A 22,670-nucleotide genomic window follows, 5' to 3' on the forward strand; every position below is an offset into this window, starting at 1 on the left:
CAGGAAAGGGGATAACTGGCACACAACCCACAGTTTCACAAAAGCCCTTCTGGCCATGACTGCCACCTGCTCCTTGAGCAGGAGTCGCAAGTCCAGGAGACCCCCAGATTACGAACTGGGTCCGTCTGGGGCAGTGCAATGCCATCCAAGACCAAAGATGGCAATTCTCCATGAACCAAAGAACCCCAAACCCAGAGCCATTCCGTCGTGCCAGGGTTCAGTTTCAACCCATTGCTCCCCATCCAAACCTTAACAGCCTCCTGCAAGAGGAAGGTCACTGCAAGAGGAAGGTCATGGCATCGCTTAACTCACCATGGGCTGAGATCTCTCACCCAATGGTGACAGATGTTCTCACCCAACGGCTTCATGTAGATGTTAAAACAGAAGCAGAGAACGTACTGAACCCTGCGGAACCCCACATAGCAGGGGCCAAGGGCTGGACCTCTCGTTCCCATTAACAGTGACTGGGAATGGCCACAGAGGAAGGAAGTGAACAAGGGCAACACAGTGCCCCTCACTCCCACCCCCTGAAGCCACTCCAGAAGTATATCAGGGTCGATGGTATCCAAGGCCGCTGAGAGGTCAAGTAGAGTGAGGATGGACACATTACTCCTATCTTGCTCCCACCAGAAATCATTGAAAAGCGTGACCAATGCCATTTCTGTCCCGTATCCAGGCCTGAACCCCCTCAAAATCTTCAATGAATGTTTCTAAAGACATTCAGGCAAGTCTGTACCAAGCCCTTCCTCAAAAATCATTTATTTTAACTAAATTCTCTAAGGATCTCTCTGCTCAAACATTTTCAAGTTGCACAATTCCAAAAACAGCAACGAACCAACTTTTTGAACCAACACATAAGAGTTTTTGCAATGTATTAGACTGGTTTAATAGGCTAGTTACAGTGAATGTGCTTCCTTTCTATTATTCCTCATGACTGTTATGGCTGATGTTTGTTCTATGATAGAGCATCTGCCTTGAGCTCCTAATTCCCTTATCTCTCATAGGCCTTCAGTTGGTTGTTTCTATTTCATAATAAATCTCAGTTTCCTACATTTCATGAATGCTCCACAACCGAAATTGCATACCAACTCCAGCAGTCTCAATTTGAAGGAAGAATTCAAATAATAATTTGCAAGTCTGGGTATAAAAGCAAAAGAAGTAAGTAAATAAAAATAAGCAAGGAGGAAAGATGGAAGCACAAAGCTTATTCTCAGAATAATTATTTGTTGTTACATCTGTAATGAGGTAAGTAATGTAGAGTAGTGTGTCACAAAACATTGATCTATGTATTCTGTGACCAACTCTCAGTTATTACTTCTTGAGCTGAAAAGTTCATGAGAAGCACCTGAAGAATGCCACGTTTCTTCATCACATATGCTAAAAATCTTTTTGAGTAAAAAAAATTATTGTAATGTGTAGCAATATTCAGAAACTATTTGCTATTTTTTTAAAGATCCCCAAAGCTTATATCTGTGGTAGAAAAAATCTCCAGAGAGCATGGCAAGAAAACGCTAATTGCATTTTCTTTCAAGCCATTATACTCCACAGATATTATTCAAGTTACAGTGGGGCAAAAAAGTATTTAATCAGCCACCAATTGTGCAAGTTCTCCCACTTAAAAAGATGAGAGAGGCCTGTAATTTTCATCATAGGTATACCTCAACTATGAGAGACAAAATGGGGGGGGAAAATCCAGAAAATCACATTGTCTGATTTTTAAAGAATTTATTTGCAAATCATGGTGGAAAATAAGTATTTGGTCAATATCAAAAGTTCATCTCAATACTTTGTTATATATCCTTTGTTGGCAATGACAGAGGTCAAACGTTTTTTGTAAGTCTTCACAAGGTTGTCACACACTGTTGCTGGTATTTTGGCCCATTCCTCCATGCAGATCTCCTCTAGAGCAGTGATGTTTGGGGGCTGTCGCTGGGCAACACGGACTTTCAACTCCCTCCAAAGGTTTTCCATGGGGTTGAGATCTGGAGACTGGCTAGGCCACTCCAGGACCTTGAAATGCTTCTTACGAAGCCACTCCTTCGTTGCCCGGGCGGTGTGTTTGGGACCATTGTTATGCTGAAAGACCCAGCCACGTTTCATCTTCAATGCCCTTGCTGATGGAAGGAGGTGTTCACTCAAAATCTCACGATACATGGCCCCATTCATTCTTTCCTTTACATGGATCAGTCGTCCTGGTCCCTTTTCAGAAAAACAGCCCCAAAGCATGATGTTTCCACCCCCATGCTTCACAGTAGGTATGGTGTTCTTTGGATGCAACTCAGCATTCTCTCTCCTCCAAACACGACGAGTTGAGTTTAGACCAAAACGTTCTACTTTGGTTTCATCTGACCATATGACATTCTCCCAATGCTCTTCTGGATCATCCAAATGCTCTCTAGCAAAGTTCAGACGGGCCCAGACATGTACTGGCTTAAGCAGGGGGACACATCTGGCACTGCAGGATTTGAGTTCCTGGCGGCGTAGTGTGTTACTGATGATAGCCTTTGTTACTTTGGTCCCAGCTCTCTGCAGGTCATTCACTAGGTCTCCCCGTGTGGTTCTGGGATTTTTGCTCACCGTTCTTGTGATCATTTTGACCCCATGGGGTGAGATCTTGCATGGAGCCCCAGATCGAGGGAGATTATCAGTGGTCTTGTATGTCTTCCATTTCCTAATTATTGCTCCCACGGTTGATTTCTTCACACCAAGCTGCTTGCCTATTGCAGATTCAGTCTTCCCAGCCTGGTGCAGGTCTACAATTTTGTTTCTGGTGTCCTTCAACAGCTCTTTGGGGCCATAGTGGAGTTTGGAGTGTGACTGTTTGAGGTTGTGGACAGGTGTCTTTTATACTGATAACAAGGTCAAACAGGTGCCATTACTACAGGTAACGAGTGGAGGACAGAGGAGCCTCTTAAAGAAGTAGTTACAGGTCTGTGAGAGCCAGACATCTTGCTTGTTTGTAGGTGACCAAATACTTATTTTCCACCATGATTTGCAAATAAATTCTTTAAAAATCAGACAATGTGATTTTCTGGATTTTTTCCCCCATTTTGCCTCTCATAGTTGAGGTATACCTATGATGAAAATTACAGGCCTCTCTCATCTTTTTAAGTGGGAGAACTTGCACAATTGGTGGCTGACTAAATATTTTTTTGCCCCACTGTATGTGTGTGAACTAGCACATTTTTTAGGTTCTGAAAAATCCCTTTCATGTTTTGCTTCAGCAACTAAAAATACATCATGGGTTCACATATCTTATTAAACCATGCTTGTTTTAACAGTTTTCCAGTTCACATAAACTACCTTTCTTTATTCATTTCAGCTTTTAACAGTGCATACAGCCTGGCTGCTGTCAGGTTTTAGTTCAATTAATTTCAAAGGGAACCTAAGAAAATGATTTGCCACTGGAATAAATGAAAGTTTAAGTGTTTAACTGCAGTGAGATGGAAGAGAAAATTCTGCTGTATGTGGATGATTTTATATTTTATTATTAAAACAGAATCTTCTATTCCTAATCTTATTTCATTATTACAGAAGTTTGGTGTTGTACCTACTTACTGTACAAAATGAAGCAAATTGAATTTGATGCCACTGTGTCTCAGTAATAAATTGGCATGTTCACAGAATGGATTTTAGGTTCTGATCCCTTTGTTTATTTCAATGTAATGATCCCTAGGAAGTTTTCTCAACTGGTAAATTGGAACTTACCCCAGTGTTTAGCACAAATGAAATAAAATACAGAGGAGATTTAAAATTCCTTTGAGTATCAGGAGTAAAACAGATGTGATCAAAGTTAACTACAAGGTAGTTTATATTTTAAGAATGTTTTTGTTTTTATTCCTTCAAGTTATTTTAAGCTAACTCATACACTATTGAAACAGCTTTCAACGGCAGAGGCATATTTAAGATTTCACTGTATAAATTGTGGCTACCTATAGGGTAAGGAGAACTGAATTTCAACACACCTAGCTTATATTAGATCAGTGTTTCTCAACCTTGGCAACATTTAAGATGTATGGACTTCAACTCCCAGAATTCCCCAACCAGCAATTCTGGGAATTGAAGTCCACACCTCTTAAATGTTGCCAAAGTTGAGAAACACTGTATTAGACATTTATTTTTAGTATGGTTACTAGGAAATAAGCTTGAAGCTTGCTGTTAACACTATTAATTACCATTAGCAACAATTAACTACTATAATGAATTATTATTAATAAGTGACTATTAATTGCAGGCCTCAGCAAGCTACAAAGATAGGCTAATGCTGAAAAGGTCACAGTCACAATTCAGAGTGTTCACCAAAGATACTGGTCAAATCCTGAGATACAGTTGTGACAAGTGTAAGGCCCTGTATTTAAAGATAGTAAAAACCAAATTTCTAGATAGGGCAGAGCTTGTCAGAAGTAAACAAGTAGGATAATGAAGCAGCTGAAAAAGGCCAATGCAGTCTTAATAAAAGCAATGTCTTCAGGTCATGGGAGGTAATCATTTCATTGTATTCTGAGTTGGTTAGATCTCACTTGAGTATCGCTTCTCATTCTGGACACCCCATTTTAAGAGGCAGAGGGAGAAGTTGGAATGGATTCAGAGGGGTGGTACCAGGATTATAAGGGGTCTGGAAACCAATCCCTACCAGGAATGCTTAAAGGTGGATACCTTTTGTTCGCAAAAGAGAAATTTAAGAGGAAATTCAATAGTACCGTAGTCTATACCTTTTAGAAGGTGTCACATGTAAGAGGGGGTGGATTCAGAGCAGAACAACAGCCAACTGATTGGTATTTTAGAAAGGTCATTAAGACTAAATGTGAGTAAGAATCTCCTGTTGGTAAGAGTATGTAAACAACAGAACAGTCTGTCTAGAACAGTGACAGACCTCCTTGGTAGAGGTTTATAATTGGGGCTGGATGGCCACTGGTCAGGGATGGTTTAGTGGATTCCTTCTAACACATATATTTGTTGATTTTACAAACCCAAAGAAAAACATGTGTTTGAAACCTTTGCAAGTATTGGGAACCTTGTTTCTTTGGGGATCAAGTTCAGTTTCAGAATATTCTTTATTGCAGCCCTTGAGAATATGAAATAAAAGTCTCAGTAGCTAAACTCAACGTTGAGCATAATTTTGATTATTATTTTTTTTACCCATGAAAACCTTACATTATGAGATGAACCAGATGAAGAATAGTTGGTTAATGGCCTCTGAAATAACCTTGAATTTCATTAACCTTGAATTTCCTGTTTAAAAAAAGAAAACCAAATAGAAAGTTGCTTTTAAACACATGAAATAAGTTTTTTCCCCAAATCTTAAAATGAGGTTAATACAGTAGAAATATTTGTTTCATATATGTCTATAGAACACCATAGGGAATATTTAATAAGAGTTGGTTGCAATCACTTTGCTGTTGGATGCAATTCAAGAGTTAGAATAAGAACTTGGATGATTGATGTTTGTCCTATTACTGCAATATTTCAGGCTGAAATTCAGAGATTATTAAAGTGACTTTAGAGTTATCAGTGCTTGTCAAGGAGGCATACGTTCCTGGGTACATCCACAATATGAACCCATGAAGACATCAAGAACTGTAGACCTTTTCTGCTTGGAGAGTTGAGCAACGGCAGGACAACACTGCATCTGACTGGCAGTAGACTAAGTTTTTTTGTCCTATTTTAATCATTTTTTTCTTAGAAAATGGGGGAATAAAAAGGCCTTTCATGCAATTTAGGAAGTTTTAGAATTGCTTTCTTTATGAGATAAAGACCTTTTTCATTGATTAATTTTCATTTTGAAACCCACTGGCCATGCACATATATTGCTTCAAAAATAAATATTGTTTGGCTAGAATGTATTATCAGCTTCATTATGAGATTTGAATATGGCAAAATATCAAAATTCAGTTTTAATTTATTATAAGTATTACCATGGGGGCATTCTGTGCTGCTCTAAGATACTACGAGGCTTTCCTAAATGTTCCCATTTGAGTTGAAATGCAAGGTCTTATCTAATTGCCTAAAACCAAACATTGCTGCTGCGAGGGTGAGAGCACATGCTCTCTACAAGTAGGGAAAGATAAGGAGAAATAGTCTGTGTCTCCTTGATCTTGTTTCCTGTTTGTAAAGAAGCAGTTTACAAGGAGCATAACAGTGTACACTTAATCAGCTATGCCTAATAAACACAGGAGGAATGCCTATGATGTTGATATACCAAAATGTAATTCAAGTACAGACTATTGTGTGAATTTGTCCATGAAGAAGAGGTCTTGTTAAAAAAAATACACTGGGATTAGGGCAAGGCTAGCACGTGAATGTGAATTTCACAGACTATTTGGTTTGTAAACTAGGGATGTTCAATTTAAGGTCCTGAGTCTGCAAACATGTTACTGAACAAAATTCCAGCTTTACACGATTCTAGCCTAATCATAAAGGAAAACTAATTTATTATGATTAATTACTATCTGTTTCTGCTTCTCATAGTAGCTGTCATAGCACAAAACCCAACTGCCATTTTCTTTTCCTGACATTTATGATTTTCCCATTGGAAGATGGAAAAGGCAGAAGGACATTTGCAGGTTGAACTCAGAGCAGAAAACCAATATTTTGGCTCTACATCTATGAAAAGTGCTTGGGAGTTACACTTTCTAGCTATACAGAAGCTTATGACTGCTCAAATATAAATCATTCCTCTACAAAATGATCCTTCTTTGCAAACGGAGTAGTCTTGGTTTCATTAGTGTCTGAATTCAGGTGAAGTTGCTACACATGTTCCAAACTGGAATGTTAATTGGGGCAAGGAATGCTCAGGGAACAGGCCTCTGCTTTCTGAGAAGAACCACATCGCTACCCACTGCCAAAAAATAGTTTCATATGGATTGCAAGCAGTAGGTATACTATACTTTATAAATCTTGCCTGAGCCCCCTAAAAAGCTAAACAGGATTGCACATGATTAATCTGCAGGCAGATTATTCCTTCAGCCGTGGGTTAGAGTGGGAAGTCAATAAAGTACTGTATCCAGAGAGGAGATAATGGCAAACCATTTGTATGTTACTGGCAAGAAAACTGCATGGATTTAAGAAAGTCTTTCCCAAATTCGTTATAAACAATATAACTGAGCATGTACATTCTCAGCAATATATGCACGCAATACAAAACTATAATAAAGATTCCTAACACAGTGTACACACAACACCAAAGTAAAAACCCAAACACCACAAACCAAGCACATGATATAGAACATTTGTGCTGGTCTATGACCTTAATAAAGATTTGATTTGATATAGAACAGTAAAGTATATCATTATCACAAACATTGTACCTAATAAAATAGGCCAAAATGGAGGGGAAGCCAATGCTATAATGCAATGGTTATAACATTTCCTTAATATGCAGAACACACCTAGTTTAAAACTCGGCAGAAGTGTATTTTTAAATTGTTATTTTTCTTCTCCTGGGCTACTTATAGCTTTTTTTTTTTAAGTCCACCAGTGGATAGTTTCATGATTTCCTGCCACTTGAAATAGAAGGGTTTCAGTGACTGGAAAAATGACTGAAAAATGTTGAAACAATGCAGTGGTGGGCTTACTTAAATAAAGAAAAGCCACAGCATAAATGTGGGTAGCTCAGTGAAAGAAAAATAGTAGGTTTTTAAAAGTTTTTTTTTAACTTCTGCAGGGTTTTGAATCAGGAACATTCTATAAGTCAAGCAACTGCTATAGCTACTGAGGCAGCTGCATCATATCTTCTTGAGCAAAAGCAGGAAAAATTAGCTGAAGATGTGTTTGTGCCTCTCTGCGGTAGCCAGCCAAACTGCAGTGGGTGCATAGAGCAGAGTAAAATGCAACAGGCAAACCAAACAGTGGCACAAGCCAGAAAACACCACCTTCAGTTCCAAGCAGGAAAACGTGAGTAAGAGTCACGTGTGGTAGACTGGAAGTGAGGGGAAGAAGCATTGCCCATTCCTGCCCTCCAGAAGCTATTGGTGGTCCATGCTCTCAACTGGCAGAGCAGAGACACCCTGGGTGAAACTTACATTTTTGAAGGGAAAAATAGGACAGACTCAGAAAAGACCGAAAAGGACTGAAAAATGTAGATTAGAATAAGATGGTTTGGTTTGGTTTAATAAAGTACTAGAATCAGGAAAAACAAAACATAAAGCTTCCCCCTAATTTCTTGCTCATATACACATTCACCTCCCACCAAAATCCCCAATGCTGAATCCTATATAATATTGCGCTTATGTCTGTTTAGTTATACCTAGAATTATGAGTAGACTTATAGTATTATATAGGATTCAACATCTATTCTGTTTATTGCTTAATCCCTTTCTATTTTCTCTGTCCACTCTGATATTTCCCATAAATGAGAAACCAGAAGTAAATTATGGAAATTTTATAGACACAATATTTAGTTTTTCTGTTAAACCTGAAATGTGGTCAATGGCCGGGGGGGGGGGTGCAAGTTGGATTTTTGTTTTATACTTGGGCACTAGGTTATTATAAGTTGTGGTTTTGGGGTTTTCAATCTTGTACGCTGCCCAGAGTCGCCTGTGTGAGATCAGCAGCCATATACTGTAAATAATATAAATAATATAGATAAATAAATGTTCACAAAATGTATTAAGGTCCACCTTCAGTTCTAGTCATTTCAGAGAGAATCCTTCTTCAAACTGGAAAGATATACAGTCTTTCAGTGTAATCAGATTTAATTTGGCAATGGCTAAATGTGCACCCTTAATAAAAATCCTTGTTTACATAAACTAATCGAAAACACTTATGGGTTCCCCCCAATTTAACGCTGTATTGGTAATTTTTGCTATCTTCAGTGGTCATCTGCAAATATCACTGCTGAAGAACCCCTAAAACAGTACCCATTGAAAAGAGAGATCAACCAGCTTGAGGGAACCCAGTTCTTGCAGAGATACAAAAAATCTTGATAAAAATACACCATATGAAGAAAAGCCAAAGAGCCAGATGGACTGAGCTGTGGAATGATGACATAATTTTCCTGGAACATCATTCTGCATTGCAACATTTTCATAGGGGCTATTTCTGAATAGGCAATTGTAAAATTTCTATTATACAATATACTAGTACAGATGGAAGAATAACACATTACTTAGTTATATTGCCATCACAAATCGGTATGCAAAATGTTTTAAGCTATTTTAGTCCTTCTGACATGCATCATTCAAACAGATGCTTGGAATGACTATATCATCAGACCGGCAATTATACTGTATTAGCACACATATTTTAATAGCTTCATACACCTCTTCTTCAACTCCATTTTAAGCCTCTTGTTTAATTACTGTAAGTATTTGTTTTTCCAAAGTTAAAAGGCAAACCAATCGTCTTTGCAGATAAGAAGCGTCTTTTCAGTAGCCAGTATGTTGCTTCCTATGCAGCCTAATTTGAAGGTCAAAACCTTATGGTTGCCTAATTAGATCAAGAGAGTTTAAAAGTTTTGTGGCCTTGTAGTGATGAGGCAACATGATATCAAATAAGTTCCTGTGAAATCTGGCATAAGTGAGGGAAAATGGAATCACAAAAACAACAGCAAAGTTCAATAAACACGGAACATTTTCCTTAAACAAGAACAAGCAGGAAATGTCTACAGAAAGATAGGAAGCATTGCAAAAGGAGCAGAGGCATCACTAAGTGCACGCATCACTCCAGGAGGTAAAAGTTTTCTCTTCCTGCCTTATATAACGAAGTGCAGTCCCACATCTCTCTTCTAATACACTAGTATGGAAAGGGGAAAGTCAGGAAATTTTTCCATTTGAAATCTGGCTTGTGACCCAGTGAAGTAAAAGTTCAAATATACAAAATAATATTTTAGCCAAGGTGTCTTCAATTATCAGATGAAGAAAGCTATCCTGGAATCATACATCTTGTTCGACTTCCAAGCGGTATGGTGAAAAGAATCAAGATGGTGCCCATGACATTGTCATTGAAGTTCTGCTTGATGTTTCCAGGATATGGATCATCTATTTCAACAGACAGTAAAACAAGGAGCACTCTCTACATTGTTTCCAAAATGTGAATTCTGTAGCACGCCCATGGATCGCTACCAGAACCATACAGTCCATACAGTTACACAAACTGCTTTCTAAGTAGGGATTAGCTTTCTGTAGAAAAAAAATCATGTGTGCAACTTATAGAAGCTCATCAACGTTTAACAATTTGACCCAATTTGGACAAGTTCTCTAAGTTAGGAGAGCACAGTAGCCAACCCAACCCCATGTGCATAGAAGAGAACTGTATATATATCTGTAACTCAGGGTTGAACCACGGAGTCCTTGGTGTTCTCTGAGCTTGGTTGTTTGACTGCAGACATTTGATTACTTGAATAGGTAACATCATGATTACCAACCAAGCTCAGAGAGCACCAAGGACTCCACAATACTGTATATATTTCTCCCATTCCTGTCACTTCCTCTGTTGAAAAGTGATCTTCTCTATCAGGAAGACTTTTCTGTCCATTCAGACCAGACCATATTATAGGATTCAGGATTGCAATAATCCAGGCAATTACTAGACAGCAGCAAAGAGTTAGTGCATTCTGTACCTCTTTGCTGCCATCTGCTGGTTGTATACATTTTTGCAGCTCATCTATAGTAATGATAACAGAGGGAATTTTCATTAATGCAAAAGATTCCCGCTTAGAGAATGTCTTCAGTACAAGGGTGATGTCAACCATTGTCATCAAACAGCAACTTTGTTCCAAATGAAAATATAACTTAAATTAGATGGAATGAACAAGGTCTGGCATACATTTAATTTGATTATAATAAATAAGCTGTGAAACTTCACTGCAGCCTTCCTCGTTGTCAGGGTCCTTAATGACAGAGTCCATACCATACCAAAAGATTCCTCATGAGTCTTATTGTCAGGTTATTACAAAGGTAAGAGGATAATATACAAAAACTGGGATACTGAATAAGCCACCTCTCCAGCACTTATTCCTTCAGGCCAGGTCTCTGAGAGCCATTTGAATCTCTTTTTCCTAGAATGCGAGACCGAAGAGCTAATGGTCCTTTTCTCAGGTAAGACTGACCTTGAACTATCCTTCTGCTCATCTCTGTCAATTTTCTTTTTTTAGATACTCTTGTTTCTTTCCCAACTCCAGAGATCTCTTTTATACTCATCCTAGTTCTCCATTTGAAGAGACTCCTGTTGCTTTGATCAAATAAAGGTCATATTAATGGAAGACCTTGCTTCACTCCAAACCTTATTGCTCATAATGGTTGCAGCTCTTCTGCTGTGGTTTTCCTTTTGCTTGGCTTGTTCGGAATACAGGTTGCAGGCTGCAGAACTTCTCTCTCCTGACATATCTTACTGAACACAGGATGTCTCAAATACTATGTTGGGATTCTTTCACACAGGCATGATCCTGCATACAATTTCAAATGAAGCAGAAGGAGGCTACAACCTTGCCTTGATGTGGACCTCTGACCCCAAGAATATTTTGCTGGTGCCAAATTTCTGATAAGCCACAAACCCAGAGTAATCTTAATAGCTAGGAAAATTTAAGAATCAATGTTATCCAAGGGGAACAACGCAGAATTAACATTATTTGGACTTTACGAAATCTCTGTATCTTTAGACCAGCTTCGTAGGGCTCTAGTGTGGTTTTCAGGCAAGTATACAGAATGATTCAGAAGAGAGTTTCATTTACCAAATAGAAATCAGAGGAATGTAAAAAAGTATTTAGGAATAAAAAGAAAATGCACCAGAGCTAAAGCCATGCCCCTAAGTAAGCCTGCACTTCCTCTGGGAAGAATTAAATTTATAATCAAACTTGTAAATACAGAGGGGGGCTAGAGGCTGGTGTTTTGCTTTGTCACATGCAAGGTTCGTTGCTCGCTACACTTCTTCAGGGTTTCAGAGCTGAATCTTTCCAAGCTATAGAAGGCTAAGCATTATGCTTGGGATCATCGCCATCCAAATCAGAGGCTCTGCTAATGAGCTACAGCTCTTCACATTGTGGGAAAAGCAGTGAGACTTCTGCAAACAGCAGCTGTCAAATCTGGGGCATTTCTTTTGCAGTGAAAAGAAATGGATATTCTTGGCCAGAATTTAGCGCTCTCTTTACTTTTAGATAATTTAATACAACTTACACTGCATACATGTTGTTGTTTCGGGAATTGCAAACATTTTATCTGGTTGCATATTTAATTAAAAGACGCCTGAGAGCATCAGAGACAAACCTATCATTTTCAGCACTTGGGGTGAGCAAGTACCAGGGATAGTAAGCTTACAAAGACAGTTGGGGTTGACCTTCCACACTGGGTATTCTAGGTCTACCCTTTTCTTTGCAGTGCATAAATCTGGAATCGAGTCAATATCAAAAATAATCAAAGATCAGAATTCCAAAAAGCTGTTTAAATCCTAAAACAATGTCAGATATTAGTCATGGGCTGGATGAAGAGAAATGAATTGATCCAGGTAAATGTGAGGTGCTCCTGGTCGGTGAACAGGTAGATTTATAACCATATATGATTTATATCCTCATAACTTTCTCCGGCTTCCTTCTTCAACTATGGAATGCCACTTGGTCTAGCACGCAGCTCTGGTCTTTAGATAATATATAAGAGAGATAATTTACAATAGAGGTGAAAAGAATCAACCCCCACACCTTTGATAAGAGAGAAGACTCGCACAAGAGACGAAAAGGAAAACTTGCAGCTTTACTAAAACTGTAGACATACATATTCATCACACACCAATCCTTAAAACACTCAATTTCTATTGAAATTAAGTTTTAAGTTACTCTATTATATTTCTCTAAAACATCAAACACACCAGAAGTCTGGACAGCAACACTAGATTAATTTGCACACATACCTCTCCACCATCATTGCGGGCACAACAGGGCTGGACTGCCTTAGGGGTGCCATAATTCAGTCTCACAACCCTTGCACGTTATAATGATGGATATTTGCATCCATTAGCAGCAAAAATATGGAGACTCAAGGAAAAAAACCCAGAATATTACAAATTTATTTTATTAGTGGGTAGGCACAGTACTGCTCTGTTGCAGTTACATCAGAAAGGTGAATGTTTAAAAAATCTTCCTTTGTTTGACAATGTTATGCCAATCTATATATTGCGTTTATGGGAAAAAGCATGGACCCTTGGATTTAAAAGTAACTTTCTCTGGAAGGCCAGTGGCCCCAAAAAGCCAGAAGAACATGCATTGTTTGAAGACCCTTGTCTTACCAATTTAGTATCTTAAGACAAGTTAAAATCTTTCTGGGAGGGAAAACAAGGAACCTTAACTGGATGTGCATACATTGCTGAATACCTGAGCATCTCAAACATACTTCCTGAACACGCCCTGATCTTTTGTGTTCTCCCCACACTGCCTTTGTGTAAAGTGTGTGTTCTGGTGTGATGAGTTAAATCCTGGCAGAACAGGCTCCACCATTTGTTCCTGGTTGCTAGTTCCATTTGGCATTGACCCACCTTTGAAGTCAACAGGTTGAGCATCCCAGAGTCCCAATGTTTCCCAATCTTTCCTGGAGAAATCCAAAGAGACTGTAAGCCCCAGGGGAGACCCCCAAACTACTGCTTTCCTGGTTGTTACTTAGTCCCCAAAAGATTCAGCAAGAGGCTTCTCTAGAATCCATTTTCTTTTCGTTTCTTTTTTCTGCCAAATGCTGCCCAGCAGCGAGAGACGAGTCTCCACAAGTCTCTGAGATTCCATTCTTTGCAAAAGACAGACTGTTTTCCGTGTGTTATCCTAATTCCCAAATTTTATGTGTCCTCATTTGGTTAAAGCCAGGTTTTCTCAAGCAAACCCTGCTTTACATTGTTGATGGTTCCAGGAAGACTCAAGTAATAAAAAGCCAGATACTCTAAACATTTAAATCCACCAGCAAAGCTCTTCACTTTACTCAGCCTTAATTCTACAAACTATCTCTTAACTGTTTGAATTTCATACTGCTAACATTAATTTTTGTCTTTGTTTAACTTGCATGTTATTCTTTATTTAGACCTAGACAGTTAATCTCCCCAACTAAAATTGGAATTTGTATTTTCATAGTCCCCCAAGAAATCACTTGAATCCTTCAATTCTCTATGGCTTGTGTTCACCAATAACATATTTTTTTAATTGGAAGAGACTGTTGTACGTATGGTAACTGAGCTTAATTCACCAAGGCATATCTTTGACTACTGATTAAAGATCCCTTAGTGGCTATATTAGGAGGTAGTGTTAAGTTCAAACCATGCTTCTTTAATGTATCGAGTAAGATAACACTGTTCATTCACTGGCTAAAACACTGAAAAGTAGGAACAGACCTTTGTTATAAAATGGACAGAACAGCAACTACATGTTTTACTGCATATTGTACCTTGCCTTTTAAAATGGCTAAACTAGCCTTTTTGAAAAGGAAAAAACTATGACAGAGCAGTTCCATTTTCGTCCTTTTAGTGTTTGCAGAAAGTACATAATCTGTGTGACTTTCTGACTTTTCAGGTCAACCATTTTAGTGGTTAAGCAAGGTAATACTGTTACCCAAGGCCATGGGTACACTGACTTAAGCACTGTCTTCAATATATGTATGTTTTTGGAATACAAAAACATAAGACTCCCTAAAACATATTATCCTTCTGTGGGTCATTGATAATGTCCTTTGTAGCGTCATTATCAATCCACTAGTTAAAACTTCCTTAGCTTTTTATTGATAACACTTTTTGGGCTGTGTCTACCTAGGCCAGTGTTGTCCATTAATCCATCTTGTTCTTTCCTTGTTTGCTGAATGTTTTTTTCCCTTCTTTCCAACTTTTTTGTCTTTTGGTTATTTAAAATAAGTTTATACAAAATCAAATACCTGCTTTCTCATAATTTCCTGATTAAGTTTCTCTATGTGCAAATTACACTTTTTAATCTGTTTGAAAGTTAATCTTTGCTCAGACTAATTCTTCCCCATTGCTTCTGAAGCAAATGCTTTTTCAGGTAAGTCTGAGTATGCATTTGAATTATTTTCTTTGATCAAAATCAGCAGTTTCCCCAAAGAGCAAACTCAACAGTACATAACTCTTCTATCTATGCAAGCTCAAAAAACCTTTATAACAGGAGTGGGTAACTCACTCAAGAGGGTTACTCTGCAGTCGTTTCAGTCATTGCTTTCTGAAAACAAACTGCAGATTTTCCTGCTATTTAGTGGCATAAAACAAAAAAATATCAAGTGAACCTTAAAATAACATATCACAATTAAAACGCAAGCCCAACTCCACCTACATATAGAATGTGGCCCTACCAACTTTATGGCCCTCACTCCCCCACTCCATGTTGAATCACTGGCAATCAAAAGGTTGCCTAGCCCTGCTTCAGACTACTTCTTGATTACCCATAGGTGTACAGGTAGTCCTCAACTTATGACCATTTGTTTAACAACTATTTGAAGTTATGACAGCACTGAAAAACGTGATTTACAACCGTTCCTCACACTTATGACCATTGCAGTGTTCCTGCAGTCATGTGATCAAAATTCAGGCACTTGGCAACTGGCATGTATTTATGATGGTTGCAGCATCCTGGGGTTACATGATCACAATCTGTGACCTTCCCAGGGGACTTCCAACAAGCAAAGTCAATGGGGGAAGCCAGATTCACTTAGCGACTGTGGCAAAAAATTGGGCATGACTCACTTAATGACAGCATCATTTATTGATGGAAGTTCCAGTCCCAATTGTGGTCATAAGTCAAGGACTAGCTGTACATATATTTTTGTATGCATCTGAAGCTTATGGACTAGTGGGAGCAAGGGCTAGCCTTGCCATAAGGTAAAATGAGGCAGCTACCACAGGCTGAACATTGGGGACATGGAATAGCAATGTAGTATTAGAGGACATATAGAATTCCTTGTGTCTTTTTAGCTAATGTGCCACTGTCCACTGCTGGAACTAACTTTCCTGTTGTCAATGTTTATCTAAATTCAACTGTTTTCAAAACTGAAAAAAATCAATTTTGTATATGGAATAAGTGGGAAAATAATCTTGTCTATCACTGTAGGCAACATAATGTCTTAAGCTAACCCTACTAAGTTCTGGTGGCATTTAACCCTGGGATTGTCAATATATGGTCCTCCAGATGTTCTTGAACTTCAATTCCTAAGAGGTTTAGCCAGCATAATGAATTATTAATATGGGGAAAACTGTAGTCAACCACCTTACCCATGCTTACCTAATGAACCAAATCTAACTATGTTTCTTTGGAAGCCATCCCAGTAGTCCTTACTCCCTGGTAAATAGTTTAGTGTAGCATTAACATACACCTACTTGAGATTAATCCCATTGAATAAATAGTTTTAAGACTGGACTCCAAATTTTTCAAGTCAATTTCATTCCTTTACTTTTATATTTTATATTTTTTAGAGAAGGCTTTATATAATACAGTTTACTCTCTCAATTTTAGTAAGAGTAAGAGATACTAGCTTTTAGCTTTTAGATTCATCAAAAGCATAGAAATTCCTTCATATTGTGATATATGATGATACAAAAAATCTAACTGAATTCATTACTTGCCATTCTATGCCTGGGCAAAATAATTTAAAAGACGGTGTAAATCCCAGATACTGTATTTTTGAAATTCACATGAGGGATCCATTTAAAGTAAAGCTGACTTAAGAAGTGTACAAACTGCCTTAATGTAGACACTCCTGAACAAAGGAGCTTCAGACACAAATATCAGCGCAAACCAGCTGAACTGTATAGTTCATCAAGAGGTGCAGTCTTGTCTCTTGTGACCTAATCAGTGACACATGCACTATGATAAAGTCGGCTAAACTATAGTTCATCAAGAAGCACAATTCTATCTTTTGTGGCCTGAACTGTAACAGTAACAATGCAGTGTGATTAAAAAAAAAAATGTTATCTTATCAGTGCAAGGATGTCTTGGTTAACGTCCAACATTTTTTTCTGTAATTATCAGTTTAGTCTTTCTACATTTCATTTTCCTATGATCTGCCTATAGTTTTTCCTGCCATGTATATATACCAGGATAACCTTTCATCTGTATGATGTAGAAGACTATAGTGTGGTCCATAATATATAACAACAATTTTCACATCTAGATGATGTTCAGGCAATAAGATGTCACCAGGAAGTGTGCTTAATCTCTAAAAAATATCAAGAGGATTTAAAATAATATTTCCTTCCTGTTTTACTTGTATTCCTACATGGGGTACTGATACCTAGAGTGTGTGATCATAGTTTTTAAAAGTAAATTTACATAAGAGATATGTAGCATTCACTACATATGCATTTAATTAATGGCATAGGTAAAAATGCCATTTGACAGCCATACTAGGTAATTCCTGAAGTGCCTGTTAAAAGAATAATCAGTTAAAATATTTTGCTCTCTTATAAATCCCCTCATATTAATAATTAAATTCTATAAAATTCAGCTGAGCATCCCCCATTTGTGTTATAGTTATGTTTCTGATGTGTTGAGCATTACATAAAACAACAACCAAAAGTGTTATAGTTCCATAAATTAAATAAAGGCTAACAAGGAGAGCTTTGAAGGGCATTCAGAAATAGAGATTGGCAAAATGTCCTAGGGATAGTATCAAAGCAGCTGCATCCTTTGCTAGTTTCACACAGCTACTTTAAAAGCTGCCTCGGTTGTCTCCACATCTGAGTGTATATAAAGCTACTTCACCACACACATGGTCCCAGGAGAAGAATTATCTGTGACTGAACATGCAGAGGCAACTAGGGATAACTTTCAAAGCAACCATGCCAGCCTTACAAATGATGCAGCTGTTTTAACACTTCAAAGAGAGATGTTTTGTGCTAAATTGCATTTCTTTCTCTTGCGCTACACAACCCAGCTAACAAGTTAATTGTATTAATCTTTAAGGTGGCAAAAGATTCTTTGTTGCTTTTACTGCAACAGATTAATATTGTTAACTGGTATGAACCATTAATGACAAGATTTTTAAACCTGCTGTTTTACTGGAAAATTTAAGAAAGTAACTAGGTAATATATTTAGCAGTTTAATAAACACACAACAAATTGTAATTATTTGATTACAACCTTTGACATCAAGAAAATAGCAAAATAAGTTAACAGAACCAGTGGTAACTTAATCTTCTTTATTCTTCTATCCCTTTCTTCCTCTTTGTTCTCCTATATAAGCATTTCTACCACCCTTTTCAGCTTCTTTGATTTAAGCTATAGAAAATATAAGCCTATTTAGGAAATGAGTGCACTGTGAACTTGGATCATGATGCTAAGTAGGCTTCAGTTTATCAAATAAAAGCTCTGGACTGAAAACGTAATAAGTACGTATATGAGATATTTGAGGTATGCTGGAGGTGGTGATTTTCACAAAATGAAAATAAAGATTTACAGGAAAGCAACTTTATTGCAATACATTAAGATAGCTTTGGGGATAAATGCCTATACTATATCAGTATAATGTGTTAAACAGCTGTTCAAACCCCCAAATAGAAGAGGAATCTCATGTTCCATTTTGAATCTTTCCATACATTAAGATCTGTAGGAAAGGTCCTTCTGAAGATGCCCCTTCTGCCAGAGCCTCACTGACCCAGCAGATGGGAGAGGGCTTTCTCCTGCTTTGGCCTCAGGAGCTACATTTTGAATCCCACTCTTTTGACCTTTAGAAAACTAAGGAAAGATGTTTATTTTTCTGTAAGTCAGAGGATAGAACTGGAGACAATGGAATGTGCTTTTACCATCATAATTCATTGGAATATTACAGGAGCTTCCCTTATTTTTATCATCCACCTGAGTTCTCTGTAGTAGTTGCTACTCAGTGACAATGCTCAACAACGAAAATGTTGAGACTCCCTCAAGTTGAGCTTCATTCCTAGTGCTAACACTAGGACACACCCATGAAGTTTTCGTTCTAGGAATGTTGAAGTAGCCATTGCCGCCTTCTAGGACATTTTTTCCAACCTCTCAGTCTAGACTATAGCATTAAAGTTTTCTGTTGGTCTCTCAGCCAATTAGTAACCAGGTTCAACCCTGCTTAGCTTTTTGGAGATCAGCCAAAGTCAGTTGGTTGCTGTCACTTGCTTGGAGATATTCAACGCCTGCCCCTCCTTAAGTACTGAACAGTTTGCATGCTGACAGAAAGACAGGGTATAATGAAATTGGCATGAAAGAAGAAATTGATAAAAGAAGAAAAGAATGGCAAGACAAATGTGTTTTTCACCATCTTATGTAAGAAAATAGTTTTGCTACTCCATAAAAGAAACCCCCTTTACCAAGAGAAATTCACTTCAACCTATTGGAGCTCTTCAGTTTAAATATGAAAGGGAAAACACAGACAATGTAGGATCTTCCAATAAGTGAACTGGTTCACTGAGTCCACTTTAGATTAGAGCATCCCGAATCACAGCCTCACTTTCAGCATGTATTGTCAAAACAGTTCTTTTTCTTGAGGTCACACAGAGTGACAAAGTTCAATCATTGGAGGGAGGGGCAAACCTGTGTCACAATCACAGTGGCTGATCATTCGCATGGAAGTTAATGGGTGACCTTTAAATGGCACCACTCAACTCTTTTGTCAAGCCAACAGGCCATTATCTATTCAGAAAAAGAAGGTACACCAAAGGCCACCAAAGAGAGCCTAAAATCTCTCTTCCAAATCCTGAGAGTTGGACTTAGCTCTCACGCCTCCTTTTCCAGAAGCAGATTTTCTTTTGAAGAACAGTTATTGCAACAGAAAGGTATCAACCAAACCAGCTAGTTTTCATAGAGCATCAGTTTTAATATGCAGTTTGGGAGGGAAAAGATAAAATTCACTCTGGGCTACTGATATTCATGAGACTAATGAAACAGGATCAAAATACAAGGCACAGCCCCCAAGGATTCACTTGTCTTTGTAACGTACATCATAAGTGACACGCAAATTCTACCCATAATCAGTCATTTTCTTTTTATGTCACAGTTAAAACAAGCAGCAAATACCTACAGGCAATGCCAACACCAAGGTCTATTTGAGTGGATTCCCAGCATCTGACTGTTCTTGAAGTCCTCATTAAATCACTACTCTCGTCTTAAGAAAACAGCCAGCAGCACTTGTCTGCATTCTCCTTTTGCTAATTAGAATTTTTATCCCACCCTCTCTTGAAGGCTCAGGGTGGGTCATTCTTCCCCTCCTCCCGTGAAATGTATCTTCCTACAAATAACACAATACCTAGAATCATTTCACCATCAGAATCTACAATCGGTTTAAGAGAATGCAATTCCGTTTGTCCTCGGAGTTCATTCTCAAACTCATCAGTCCTTCAAACTCTTCCACTTCAATGGATAAACAGCTCGCCATGCGGTTCAACAGTTAAATTACTAGGGAATTAACGGCCACCAATGCTCTTATTTCGTACATTTTCTTCTCCCCAGAGAATGCTTGCATTGCTCTCCATGGATTTCCCCTCTGTTTTATCTTCTAATTACCTCCAGAGGTAGTTCAGGCTGAGAGATAGTGGGTGACTAAAGACCACCCAAGGGAACTTAATGGCCAAACTGGGATTGGAACCTGGGTCTCCTGATCCAACGTTTTCCCAAGCCCCGCTACCTTCATTACACAAGAAGATCTAGCTATTTAAGGTTATGATTTCCTGCACTGTGTCATCTGCACGGCGTTATTTGAAAGCAACTAAGCACAGGGGAGTTATTCTCTGAAACGGACATGCAACCAGTGACCTCTCGCCTTTTTTCATCCCAGAAAATCCTCCATCCTCCAGCCCTCTGCGCTTCAGAAACCCCAAAGTGGAGCAGTTTAGCCCCTCAACTTTGGAAGCAGAAAGCGCCATTCTTAAGATTTCTGAGGTCTGGGGGAGGGAGAGGGGGAGGGGGAGGGGGCGAAGTGACTTGTCACCGTATAAACGTAATGCTCGTTTCCCATTCAATCCCGTCAAACGGGCTTGGTAGGCAGAGAGAGAAGTCTTTTAAATGAAACAAAACAACGTGGCCGTAAACTTTCCCTATTTCGCTTGTCGATCTTCCCCGGAGTATAAAGACCGGACGGCAAAGGCCGATGCCCCCCCCCCCACGCCCCCTCTTAAGGCCCCGTAGGTCATTGCCACTGCGTGCCAAATCCCGACCACAAAAAGACCTTTCCCAGTCTGGCGGTCCCAACTGCATTGGTCGAGGATTATGGGACTTTTAGTCCTTCAGGGCTGGTAGACATCAGGTTGGGCCGGGTCTTCTTGGAGATGGCAGACGAAACTCGGGTCAGCCATTCCCACAAGACCTGCCAACCCTCCTTCTCAGGGGCCCGAGGAAGAGACGCTCGCGCGCCGCCCAGGATCTTACCGTGGTATTCCTGTCCCGGCACATAGAAGGTCGGGTTCCCAGCAATGTGGAGGGAGATGAGCACCTCGCCTTGCTGGCCGTCCCCTTCCAACTCCCCGTGGTGCGTGCAAAGGAAGAAGAAGGGCGAGAAGCGCGGGTAGTATCCCCCGGTGCCTCGGGCCGCCGGGAGCATCACGCCCAGCAGCAGCAGCAGCGCCAGCCGCGAGGGACACGTCCGTCCGCGAGAGAGGAGCCGCCGCCGGGCCGGCGGGGCTGAGCTCTCCTTCAGCGCCATGCTCCGCCGCCGCCGCTCGCTGCTCCCGTCGCCGCCCGCGCCTCACGCTCATCCAGAGGGGGACGCGCGCGCGCGGGATGGGGCAGCCGGGCAGCCGCGTCGGCCGGAGGAGAGGAAGTTCCTGGCCGGGAGCGCCGGCGGCAGCGCGCGAAGTTTGGCAGCCGAGGAGCACCGCCGCCTCCCCCCGAGTCACTCCCCTCCCGCCCCGCGGAGGAGGGAGCGAGGAGCGCCTTCCTCCCCGCCCGGGCTCGCCCCGCACCTTCTTAAAGCCCCGCGCGGAGAGGGGCGCGCTTCCTTCGTGCCCAGCGCCCTCGCCCGTTTCGCGAGGGCAACTTGTGCGGCGCGCGGTGCAAAGCCGGAGGAGCGCGCGCCGGACAGGGGTCGGACGCCCTGCCTGCCCGGCCGTCGGCTGGTCCACGCGCGCCCGGCTCCCACCCCCCCAACCCGCCTCCAATCGCTCGTCGCCTGTCACTCCCGGGAGGGAGTCGCACGGAGGAGCAGACGTGGAGGCGTTGGGGCGGCGGGGGAGAGAAGATGAGGTAGAAAAAGGCTCCGGCTGGAAATAAATTATCCCCCCCGTGACTGCGTGGGGAGGGGGAGGGGAGGGGAGGGGAGGGGGAAGAACCGCCCCGCTTTTTTGTTGCGGTCGCTGCAACGGAGGAGGAGGAAGAAGAAGAAGGAGAAGAAGAAGAGACGGGCAGGGAGACTCCCGCTGCGCCCGCGGGTTGTTGCTTTGTCTGGGTTGGTGACGCGCCTTCCTCGGGCGCGTTCGGCGCCGCTCTCCCGCGAGCGTCCGACGCGGCTCGCTCGGCCGGGTCGCGCTTGAGCCCGGCTGGCCCGCGGCTGTCCGCGAAGTCGCCCCGCCGCCCCTCCAGCCGCACCTGCTGCTGGCGGAGAAAGCGCGGCTGGGCTCTTCGGCGCGGTTGTGTTTATTGGCTGGTGTCTTTCCAAAGAGACCGTGCCCGGCCTTAGTGTGACCGGCTCCCAGCGGTCCAGAACGGGCGCCGAGGGCCGACCAAGGTGGACTTCTGCTCGAGGGGATATTGTGCCTTTCAGGCTGCAGTCCGAAAGGCTGTATTCCCTCCCGCCCCTCAAAAAAAGAAAACC

General features: G+C 40.6%; 1 protein-coding gene across 1 annotated transcript in view; it reads right to left on the reverse strand.

Annotated features, from left to right (window-relative positions):
• RELN (reelin) overlaps positions 1 to 21,917 on the reverse strand; it is a 320,681-nt gene extending 298,764 nt beyond the window's left edge. Inside the window, exon 1 of the mRNA XM_088134961.1 lies at positions 21,290 to 21,917. Coding sequence (XP_087991087.1) covers positions 21,290 to 21,563 — 274 coding nt within the window. The 5' untranslated portion in view covers positions 21,564 to 21,917. The remainder of the gene's footprint in view (positions 1 to 21,289) is intronic.
• Between the last annotated feature and the right edge of the window lie 753 nt (positions 21,918 to 22,670).

The sequence above is a fragment of the Python bivittatus genome, unplaced genomic scaffold (assembly GCF_059951505.1).
Source record: "Python bivittatus isolate LINGU-HERP-01145 unplaced genomic scaffold, Pbiv_v1 ctg000120_np1212, whole genome shotgun sequence".
Classification (NCBI taxonomy): Eukaryota; Metazoa; Chordata; class Lepidosauria; order Squamata; family Pythonidae; genus Python; species Python bivittatus.